The sequence below is a fragment of the Stegodyphus dumicola genome, chromosome X1 (genome assembly GCF_044657685.1).
Source record: "Stegodyphus dumicola isolate Sdum_Otavi_A_Nest chromosome X1, ASM4465768v1".
Lineage (NCBI taxonomy): Eukaryota > Metazoa > Arthropoda > Arachnida > Araneae > Eresidae > Stegodyphus > Stegodyphus dumicola.
Genome location: NC_140780.1, coordinates 41,985,843 through 41,998,406, shown reverse-complemented (window position 1 = coordinate 41,998,406; position 12,564 = coordinate 41,985,843). Strand labels below are relative to the sequence as shown.

Here is a 12,564-nt window from a genome sequence, read left to right as displayed (position 1 = left end):
AATGAAAAAAGATCCGATTATTAGAGCTTAGTTAACTCAGATGGAATTTTAAACTAGTTTTTTATTTATATAATTTTACATACAAAACATTGCGGACCTATGATTCATGCTATTGTAAAATAAATAAGTAACGTACGGAATGATCCTAAAACCAATGAACTTTAAAAAAAATTTGTATTTCAGAAAATCTAGAACTTGCTAACTCTATTATCGCAGAAATATAGAAAATGATTTTTTAAATTTTTAATATGCCAATTTTTTAATTGCAATCACATCAAGCAGACAATATCTAGAATTCTGAATATTTGGCTTAGCTTCTAAACTGCCATTAATACCAGTGCCATTAATACCCCCTATTACGAAACAACATTATTTTTCACCAGGGAAAAAAGACGAGACTTGGATTTTGCGGCATTCTTTATTGATCATGACTCCGTGTTGCTTTACTTACATTCACAGTGTTCGGCTAAAATGAAGTAATAACCCATCACGTTCAGTATCAATGATCATACAAATTTCAAGGTCGGAAATCCTATGATTTTTAATTATTAGGTCACCCAAAGTTATGTAAATATCATCCAACAACATAAGCAGTGTAAAAGGATGAGATACAACAGCACAGAAATAATAATCTTTAATTTTACTTGCTCGACAGTACATATAATGAATGTTATACAGCAGTTAACGGATGAAGTTAATGGCGGTTAACTTCAGCAATCAAGGCCGTTGTGTATTGCATGCTACTGTGATACTTAAATCACTCACATTAGCAGTCCAATGCTAGTATGATACTTAAATCGCTTACATTAGTAGTCACATTTGAAAAAAAAAGTGAGGAGCACGCTAACTGAAATTGCTACAGAGGTAAACGATTGCTACAGGGATTCCGAGTAGTTCTGATTTGAAACGTGTAAAAATATAAACTGTGACATTTCTCAACATAAAAAGTAAAAACGACTCATCAAATTACAACAGTTCACCAGAAAGCGAGCGGTAACGTCGCTGAACACTGGTAGTTCGGTTCGGGGGTTCAAATCCTGCCGAACGGGCTGGCTGCATGGGCGTTTTTAGTTTTCTCCATGTGTAACGTGTATAGAGCCAGTTTCCCTTAGAACGTCCTAAATGAAGGTATCCCTCCCCTTAAGCAGAGAGCCCTTGTGTGCTTTGCCGTAATCGAATAGACCAAATCACAACATAATTCATGTATAACAAAATTATAATTCAAGGCCACAGATTTAAGTCATAAAGCCGAAGCCCTGTGATTAGAATTAAGCCTTTCAGACCTGGATTTTTTAAAAAGCGCGAGATAAAAAAAAAAGGAAGTTGTGTAAAATAATGTCATTACTGTGTATTTTGCGTTCCTTTACGGATAAAACGTGATCTGCCACCAGTGATCTTAAAAAAAAAAGTATAACAAATTCTTTAAAACATATCCTTTTCATGATTTTACGCATTTTTTGTACTTACCAAAATTCTATTCAAACACTGGAACTGCTCTGAAATACACATTTTTTAAATGCTGACTGACTAAAAGTTACAGAAAGTCATCCCATATGTTTCCCTTATTTATTTCCCACATTTAACTTCTATAGTTAGTTCTAGCAGTATATCGTAAGTGTTTCAGAAAAGTTAAACAGTTAAAATAAATTAAAAAGTTTATCCAAGAAGTTAATCAGTTAAAATAAATTTGCTAAATTACACAAAATATTATCCAAAAAGATTTTATTAAAACATTGGGCAAATTCTCATTCATGAGATTTTCCGACAGATTTAAAACATGAAGGATGTTTAATATACAGAAAGAAAATTACAATGATACAGAAAATCTGTCCTGTCTATAATGTCATATAACGCTGGTGTTTGTAAAATCAGCAGCTGCCATCGGAAAATGATATTGTGGCCATATGTTCCTTTAAAAGAAGCAAAAAAGACAAATATATCTCTGACAAGATGTTGGATCCAAAGAATTAAAGGACCTAAATCGCTGTAAAGCAAAGAAAACTTATGAAGAACTAATGGTACTTTTGTAGTGGAGAAAAAGAAGTTCCGTTTTAAAACATTAGTTCCAAAATAGACTATAAATGTACTACAGATGCAGTGTTAAATGAGCTCTTTCATCAAAATTTTTGTTGATATCAATATATTTATCGCTATTACATTTCCCTCACTTTTTTCTTATTTATTTTCTATATATAAGCGCATAGATTTTAGAACGATGTTTCATTTTTTTCGCTAAATAAAACTATTTTTATTTCCATGGGTAAATATTATATATAAACGTTATTACATAAATCGTGTCGTTGTTTCCACTCCTATATATGAGATGTCACAAAAAAGTTTTTGCAGAAAGGCACATTTGTTCATCAGCTCGTTATCAATAAATGTACGCAAATTATAGAAAAATATTGTTTTTAATATAGATTTACATTTAATTCAAGATGTTTTATATTTGGCATATTTTACTACGTATTTTTGATTACATAACTGAAAATAGTGGTTCGCAGAAGGTGTTACGGCAAAGGCATTCCTTAGCGCGACGACGGGAAATGAGTTATTATTATATGCAAGGTGCCTGGAAATAACTTTTTCACTTCTAGAACTAATTCAGTAAATTTACTAAAACGACGCAACTTGCTGTTTGGCAATCTTGTCATTAAAGCACTTAACATCTGATTGCTTCGACGCTAATCGACACCCAACAGTAAATCCTACGCAGCAATTATAGTCAAAAAATAATCCCACAATGCCAAGATCAAGAAACACCTGCATTTGAAACATGTGACACATGAATTATCTACATGCTATCCATCAAAACGTATCATCAGCGTAGTTCCTGTTGGTTTAAGTTCAAAATTTCCCACAGTGGGATGCTACTGGAATTTTCACCTGCAAGATTTCATTTTTGACAAGCATCTAAAGTAGTAAGATAACAAACTTGATAAGGATTATCTTTTACGAATAAAATTTAATTCTAAATTTCGGTGATAACCTGTTGGTATAATTATTGATTATCATATGAATTGGATACATGTCAAAGAAATAGACTTTACCCTTCTTTTTAAACACCGAAAATTCTTTTCTTTATAATTTGGTGTAGTATCTCTGCATTCCAGATTTAAATATAAGTTTTTAGATTTTTTTTCATTAATGAAATGTAATTTTAATATCATGACTGGTAGATAATTAACTTTCATAGCGGATATTTTAATGCTCCTTGTTTTTTATATACTACTTTAATATCGTAGTGATGGTGAAAAACTGTTTAATAAAGGACAGAGTAATGTAATGATATGAACCTCTAACATTTGTCAGAAAGTTGATACATTAAATTGCAGAAGTTGAGGTATAGTGTATTATATTTATGCAGAAATGTGGTTTCCTACGAGACTTACTTTCGTAATCTAGAGATAAGAGTTTAGCTTCTAATCATTAACTGTTTTCTATTTTTTATACTTACAATAAATTTTAAATCAAATAAAACATAGTCTATGATAAAAATGAAGGTTGAAGGGAGAGTCTCTTAAATAAAAGCGAGATAAAGTTTTTTTTAATATCTTCCATATTTCTGTAACGCTTTAGATGTTCATTGGATATCTCATTTTATGTTATAAATAGAAAATACTGGTGAATTTTCTTCCCTTTTTTTTTTTTGGATTTTAAAAAATAATTACTCGTAGATTTGATAAAAGTAAGGCACGACCTGTTTTTTGCTATAATGATATATAAACAAAACTTAGTATTCTTAGAAAACAATGATTAAAAGCGGACTGCCTTTATAACACAATTGCATTAAAAATGAAAACGTTAGCTGAAAATTTTTCTACGCATAAGCTTCTATTTTTTGTCCATTTTCTTCATTTGATTGAACTTTTTACCGTCGGCGTTTTTCCTCCTGCGGGTTCATTTTCCTACGACTTTTTATTACGCTATCGTTTTTTTTAAATAGCGTATTTCCTAGTCATTTTTTTCAGGTTCATACATTTTTTCCGTTTATTATAATTTTATTTTATTTTATTAGCTGGCAATACATCATCCTGAAAATTTTGGTTTCAAACTGTCGTCCTTATCTCAAACAATTCAAGTGACCCTTATTTTCTGAATCAGTATATTTTTAAAAGTTTGTATAAAATCATTCATAATAAGTACTCAGACAATAAAAATCGTAAATTACATATTTTTATATTATTACAAAACTAGATTTTAATCACATTTTACTTTTTACCTGATGCTTGTATAACTTTAATGTCTTCAACGAAAGATAAAGCGAAAAAAAAATTGAATATTAACTTATTTTATAGATAAGATAATACCAAAATAAATTAATTTTATGCAAAAAAAAGTTTCTATTAGTATGATAAAAATTTAACATAGGTCCAATTGCTAAAAACCATGGGATCTTTAGTATAGTATTTATTCAAAAATAAACCTCCTCCTATTTTTATTCAACAATAAACCTCCTCCTATTTTTTTGCGATATTATTTTATGTAACCCCCCCCCCAAAAAAAAAGAAACGTTTCTATTAGTATGATAAAAATTTAGCATAGGTCCAATTGCTAAAAACCATGGCATCTGTAGTATGGTATTTACTCAAAAATAAACCTCCTTCTTTTTTTTTTTTTTTTTTTTCGATCAAAATACCCGTCATTATAAACGAGTATTTTGATAAATGAAATCGCAAAAGGAAAATAAAGAGTTTAAATTATACAATATCAGAATGATTACACTATTTAAATGCCAAATAAACCAAACAAGCAATAACATAATATACATTTATGAAAAAATGCATACAAAATATAAACGTTAATGCTTCAACCCTCCAGCACGCACGTATGCGCAAAATTTACGATAAATTCTGTTTTTAATGCGTATTTTTCGCATATCGAAGCTGAGACGTTTGAAGGTCATTTCTATTCCTCCTTTCTACCCTTCTCCACATCATGGAATGTGCCAAAAGGAAGTAAATTGACTTTTTTTTAACTGGGCTTTTGTGAACCTTTTCGTAAAAGTTACAGCACGCGCGTGGTCGTGGGTGAAAATTCGGAAAATATTTTTTTTCTCAAATATTTTGTAAATTTGTACTATTAATTGTCGTGTATTATTTTAATTTGTATACATTTGGCTCTGTAATGTTTATATCGGTTTCCATGGCAAAAAAAATATGTGCAACCAGCTGATTTTGCTCGCATTCTTCAAGAATTATCTGATGAAGAAAAGAAAGACAAGGAAACCTTTGGATGGGAGAACAATAGCGATTTCCATCCCTTATTTTCTTTTATTTCTATTTTTAGAAATAGATAAAAATATTAAAGTTAGTTTAAAGCGCGTTTTTGTAACCAGTAAGAAGTAAATATTCTTGCAGAAGTAAGTACTGCTAAACATATTTTTTTTCCTACCAAGGTGAATGTTTTCCTTTTTTATTTGTCTGTACTTGCCTTTGATGAATGTTAAAATTAGTTCGATTTTAAAATATAATTATTAAATAATAAATTTAAAATTTTCTATAATGAAAGATATCACTGCATTTCCATCTCACTAACTTAAGAATTTAAAACTAATTTACTTATACTTGAATGTGATATCATTTGTATTTTGCAATAGTAAGGTTAATATTTTATTTCTTAACAAATTTATTATCAACATTCACTCATTTCTGTCGTTTTTCGTGCCAAAAACTGTAAAATAACGGATGTCGTAAAAAATACGACACGTGCGTGCTCATGTAAAATTGCCAAGCGCGTTCTGGAAGGTTAATATTCTAATCGGTCATTTCGATATATAGCAAACGAAACAAGGAGACATCTTTCGTATAAATGATCTTTGATGTATTTTATAATGGCAAGGCACACGAGGGTTATCTGCCTAAAGGGAAGAATGCCTTCGTGGAGGACTTTCTGAGGGAAACTGGCTCGTATACAAGTTACATACTTTCGTAAAATGAATCGAAACAGAAAAGTAATGATTACAGAATGAAAAGAAAGAACTAGAAAATCTCTATCTGAGAATGTAAATAATGAAGGAGGAAAATCGAAATCGCCTGAATGACTAGTGCATCATTAGCGCATAAAGCGAAGACAAGAAATATTATGAACATTGTATTTTTTAAGTTGGTGTTGGTGTATTTAATTATGGCAAAGCACACGAGGGCTATCTGCCTAAAGGGAGGGATGCCTTTCGTGGAGGACTTTCTAAGGGAAACTGGCTCGTATACACGTTACACATGGGGAAAACCACGAAAACGCCCATGCAGCCATCCCGTTCGCGGGATTCGAACCTCAGACCGAACTACCAGTGTTCAGCGTCTTTACCGCTCGGCCGCTGGTGGGCCTTGTATTTTTTTTTTTTTTTTTTTAAGATCGAATAATATAAACCTTCCTGGACAAAAAGTTTTCATTTTTATCTTTCGCATGCTAAACTTTAAAACATCCTGAAGATTAAGTTGTAAAACATTTTAGCCTAAGCTGCTCAAGTAAATGTGCTGTATTACTAGCAAAAGTTTATTAAGATAACTAAACAGTTAAAAAATTTAATTAATTATTTTATAATAAGAAATTAGAGCTCGTTTTATTGCAAATCAATCTGAAATAAAACGATTTCATTAAATTTTGAAAGTCTGGAGGCATGATTATATTTTGTCTGGACTTCTACAGCTATTTTTATGGGTAAACTAAAACAAGCCTTATTAAGCAGGCCTTTGCGGTCGGCCAAGAAGACTGCGAATTAAAAAAATAATTTCTCATCATAAAGGTATGTCTTTAATTGCTTACTGTGCTTATTGCGTTTATGCTCAGCTTAAAAATTTTATTTAATTTATGTTCGAGTTAAACATATTTTGTTTAGGTTCAAAACCGGAGATTCTGTCAAAACCCTGTTCATTGCAAATTATACATAAAATTTTTGCAGGAGTATTTCGAAATTAATTCTTAAAAGAATTTCAGAATGTCCGTTAATGAGTCTCATGTAAATAAACAAAAAGATGATAAAAAGGTACTCAACTTTTTTACTGCCACTACCATTCTGATAAATTCTGACACTTGAAATCAGGTTTTAGATTGTATAGTAAAAAGCAGAAAAGAAATGAAATGACTTTTGAATTCAGAATTAAAGCTAAAATAATTTTAAAACTAAAACCTTATTTGTAAAGGTTGCAAAAAGCTGCACAGTGCAATTTACGGTATCGAAACAAGACAACAGGTGAAATCTCTTGAAACTTTTAGCATTAAGTGGCTCAAGTAGTTTAATTTCAAAACCCTTTCAAGGCATTTTTGAATTACAAAAATATTTTCAAATATTGACTTGAAAAATGCTAAATGATTACTTTCTTACATCAACCATCATCTGCAAAGTTGCATTTCTAGATTTAAATATAGGAGAAAGCATTTCTTGGACTTTATCTAGAAGGGGAAAAAACCTGCTACTATTGTGGTTTACAGAGTTAGTCAGCCAATAATCCTTCTACAAAATATAATGTTATTTTAAAATAAATAATGCAACCTTTTATAGTGTAAGTATATTTTCACATATTGATCACATTTTAAAACGTATTGCTAAATAATGTAAGGAATTAAAATTTGGAAGATTCCTGGATAATGCATAAATTCAGTTTGGATAATGCTAATGTACAAATGGATAATGCTTTAAAATTCAGTTTATGAGAATATAAAAGTTTAGCAATATCTTGAAAATGCATTTTTCTCGCATCTTTTAAAAGTTTAGTGAATGATAGACATTATATCATTTTATTTTTTTCCCTCTTATTTGTTATGTATTTTCATTCTACATAAAGTGATTCAATTTAACCAATTTATGTTTAAATCAATCACTTAAATAATGCAGTCAATTACAATACAGGGCCAAATAAAGCTTCTTGGAAACCGTCCAAGTCAGTAAACCCCAATCTATAGGGATTTTCTGAGAGACTCGAAAAGCCGATGTCTATCCAAAAAACAACCAAATGACGGAACTCATAAAGCGTAAATGACTCACCAGTGGTAGAGTCGAGCGCAAAGTAGCCTTGAGGATCTCCGGCGGTAATATGGAAGGAAATCCTTTGATCGGGATTAACGTCCAGATCGAAAGCGTCCATCTTGACCACGGTAGTGCCTTCTGGGGAATTTTCTGGAATGTTTGGATAGTACGCTGGCTCGAAAGTCAATGGTGTGTTGTCATTTTCATCTTCAACTTCGACATACACGTCTAGCCGAGAAGTCAATGGAACAGCTCCTCTGTCCTGAGCAATAACAGTCAACCAATAACGAAGACTAGTTTCTCTGTCCAAAACAGCTCTGGTGCGTATATTACCTATTGAGAAAAGAAATGATAGAACCGAATAAGATTTTCATTTACGTAATATATTGACAGACAAATCATTTTATAAATGCACATTAAAACAAATTAGCATGTCAATACCTATCTATTTTACACAGTCGTGTGTTTTATATATATATATATATACGTATGCATATGACATATATGCATATTCAAGAAGATAAGCTCTACAAACATTTTCAACGGAATTAAATGAAGAAGCCGTTTAAAATTTAAAAAAATGGGTGTTGTTTCATTCTAGATAAAGCCGTTAATCACTGTAACTAAAAAGTTTTGTTTTCTAGCTGATCTTTGAATTTATTCAAGGAAGACTTGAATTTAGGTCGATATTAAGCACCGAAAAAAATGATTCAAGTCAGCAAATCTTTTCTCGAGTATTTTTATGGGTTTTGCAAACAAGGTTAAGAACTTCCTCTTTTTAACTAATTAAAAACTTATAAGGTACTTCCTTTCTTGCTGCTGCATGCCTTCGTGGTGTAACTGGAAGCTCGCTCAACGCGTATTCGGGAGGTCCGGAGTTCGAATCCCCGACAGGGCACCACACATTTGTCACGTTTTTGCATCGATAAACCCTAACGTTTCTACAAACTGTAAATATTTTATTAACTGGATATTTTACTCTGCGGTGACCATATATAAACTTAATATTTTTCTGAACGAACTAATTTAAATATTTTTTTGATTTTATTTTTCTGAACGAACCTCAACAATGTTAAACAGCTTTCGTAAAATTCTGCGCTTTCTTTCAAGGAACTCTGTAATTAGAAATATAGATTTCTGTAATTAGAAATATATATTTTAAGTCCAATATTAAAGAAATAAAGCAGCTTTTCGAAGTATCATTTATATATCTTTGCGCATGTTTCTATGTGATTATCTATTTATCTATCTATCGATCGATCGATCGATGGATAGATAGATTAGATAGAACAGATAGATGAAATACAACTGTACAGAAAGAAACAAATAAGAAAAAAATTTTAAAAATATTCAACGTCTCTTTTGTTAAAGATGTAAAGCGGTAAATAAATAAAAACGAAACAGAAGCACAGTAGCTAAACATAAGTACGAGTATTTAAAGTTCATGACTGTCCTTCCTTCAGAATAAAAGATCAGAATGATCAAATTGTGCAGTAAACCATAAAACAAACAAGACATAAAATAACTAAAAATTAAAAGAATAAATGCAAACGAGTTTTAAAAATAAACGGAAAACTATTTCCTTCGCAACATAAATTTCGCGGTAGATATATAAAGTAGTTCTTATTGAACAAATTAGATATTAATGCAGAAATGGGCAAACCACCAGTATGCCAAAATAACATAACGACTAGTATGAAAGAAGTTCTTTTAAATAAACTTTGCAAAAGGCTAATGAAATATGACTGAAAATTTACAACCGAATTTTTTAATATTCCATTTGATTTATTTGATTTAATCTGAATCAAATAATCAGAAAAAAATCGTAGCGCATTTTTATTTAATTATATTATTTTAAGAACGGAAATACCTTTTATCTTTCCTTTCTTCTAATCTTTTTTAGCTTACTAATACGACTGGATCATCAGAAAAATTATGTTTATATGCATAATAATTTAGTATGACTATACAAAAGTGCATAATGAATTCTCTCTCTCTCTTCTCAGAATGCCTTCGTGGTGTAACGGTTAGAACATTCGGTGCGTATTCGAGAGGTCCAAGTTCGAGTCCCGGCGAGGACATTGCTCATTTTTCAAATCTACTGCTTAAAAAAAAAAAAAAAAAAAAAAAAAAAAAAAAATCTAGTGTCTCTACAATGGCGCCCGAACTAAACGCTGGTGGATAATGATTCTTCACCAGCAGGATTTGGCAATTGGGTCCCCTAATCCCCAGTTGCCCTTTAGAAGAGTATTATATTCCTCCTTTCTGCATGCTTTCGAAACGTAATTGTTAGCAAACTCGGTGCGTATTCGACAGGTCCAGGTTCGAGTCTCGGCGAGGTCACACCTCATTTTCCCTATCTCCTGATTCAAAAAATAGCATAATGTTTTTACATGTGCATTTAACTTTTAATGTATGAAAGCAATATATTGCATAAAAATTAAATTAAACATACTGTCCGTTTATTATCGTCGAAAAAAATGTTTATATCTTCATTACAACTTTACGGCAGGTGGTTAATCTCTGTTTTCTGTAACTCTACACGAAAAATTTTGACGACTGACAATTAGCTAATAAGACAGATTTAAATTTATTACTTAACTTCGCCAACATTAATACAGCAGCTAATTTTTGCCCACAGAAGTAAAAATTGAAACACTGATTGCTGATGACACCGACTGCTACATTGACTATGTACTGACTGTTGATGACATTGATTGCTGCATTGACTATACCCTTATTGACTGATGCTTTCCTTCATATGGAATGTGCCTGATATCCAGATGGGAACAAAATATTTTAACAAGTATCAGAATTGAGTAATTTGTTTTCGCTAATTCCAGATTTTATTCAGCTTCATCTCCAGTACAATATACAAACTTTAATAATCATAGAAAACATCAAACATACAGTCAAAATTACAAATCCTTCATCGAACGATAATACAAAAGGCAAGCTCATTTTGGACTCGCGGGATTTTATTATTTTTTTTATTTTTCTGGTATCTATTAATATTTGAAGTGAATATATTTGTATAATGACAGACTACGGTAGGGCTGACTTTACCTCGATAGTTATCCGAAGTGAATTTGTAATCTTCGTGAAAAACATCGTATAGATGAGATAAAATAAAACGCATTGTATCTGAAAGCTGGTGATGCAGAATACGGTATTGCTCAACCTAGACTATGCTACGGTAGGGCTGTCCTTAGTCTAAATTAGCCCTATCGTAAGACCATCTAGGTCTGAATTTTACCTTGATAATTATCTGAAATGCATTTGTAGTCATTATAAAAAACATCATATAAATGAGATAAAACGAACTGTATTGTATCCGAAAGCTGGTGATATAAAATATGACAGCAAAAATGTCACTACCTCTCGATACATTATGCGTTCATACTATATTGCTTTTAATTAAAATTACAAAATAGCTAAAATAAAAAAATAAAAATAATTACTTTTTTTCCGTTTTGTTTTCTTTCCTCTGTAGAATATATAAAAGAAGAAATACTCAAGCTGTTATTATTTCAACTTCGCGTGATTCATACACCATGAATTACGTTAACCTCAAATGTTGGAAATAAAGTCTAATATTTATAAAATTCAATTAAATGAATTTCAATATAACCCATTCAATTTAAAATACTTGATGAAATTTTCTAATTCTCCATACTTTCTTCCAGGAAAAATAGCTATATATTTAACTGAACATCGTGAATTTATTATTGAAGAATACTTTCAATTCCGCCATAATCCAAGAGCTGGGACGACAAGTGACAGAGAGAACTATCAATTGTCCTCAAAGAAAAGATCGAAAAAACGGAAAACGCTTATGCTAGGAGCCCACAGAAATATCTTCGAGAAGCAGCTCAGCAAGCTAGAATTTGAAGAGAAAATGTTGGCGAGATCGTCAAAACTAAGCTGCATTACTTGAGTACAGAATTTGAACGTTTCGAAATTTTCTTTTTAAACTTTAACACTTCTTTCATACTTATCTAGGGAAAATTTTATATAATTATTTAAAAAAAATTTCTACTTTTTAAAAATATTAATTAAGAAGCTTAAGTTTAAAAATGCTATTATCTTAATATTCGCTTTTATTTGTTTACTGAGAGTTTTTTCGTTTTAATATAAAGTGTGCACAGTTTTTTTTTGTTTCTATATGTTATGCTTGAAATGGATATCATTGCTTAATTTTTTTATACCTATTTTTTGTGAAATCCTATTGGCTGAAACCTCTTATGAAATTTCCTTCTAGAAAGCGCACTTTATAGCATACAGTTGTGCTGATTTGACTGTTGTTGCTACATGCCTGATTTAGCACTTATTGTTTTAGGTGAATGACCGAGTTCTGACTTAATTCTGATTAAAAAAAAGGGCAACAGCTGCAATATGCATTTGACCATTTTTTTTAAGGTTATGATTTGCTAATCTGCTTTTTATTGTTAGTGTGATATATTACTATGTAACTTAAATGTATTGAAACTACGATATATTCTTACATATTTCTCATTAATAAATTATTTGCCACAGAATTTCTGTGTTTTAATTAGCAATAAGAAATTCCCGGCACTTGAAAGATGCTTCGCTGAATG

At 30.9% G+C, this 12,564-nt stretch overlaps 1 protein-coding gene and 1 long non-coding RNA gene across 16 annotated transcripts in view; one reads left to right on the top strand and one right to left on the bottom strand.

The window, feature by feature from the left end:
• LOC118199398 (fat-like cadherin-related tumor suppressor homolog) overlaps positions 1 to 12,564 on the bottom strand; it is a 1,041,672-nt gene that overhangs the window by 267,760 nt on the left and 761,348 nt on the right. For all 15 annotated transcript variants that reach the window (XM_085808597.1, XM_085808606.1, XM_085808602.1 and 12 more), the window contains one exon: positions 7,985 to 8,299. In XM_085808597.1, the coding sequence (XP_085664723.1) occupies positions 7,985 to 8,299 (315 nt within the window). The remainder of the gene's footprint in view (positions 1 to 7,984; positions 8,300 to 12,564) is intronic.
• Positions 2,820 to 12,504, top strand: LOC118199420 (uncharacterized). The gene is made up of 2 exons (XR_004759938.2): positions 2,820 to 2,921; positions 11,653 to 12,504. It is a non-coding gene; the product is annotated as an uncharacterized LOC118199420 (long non-coding RNA).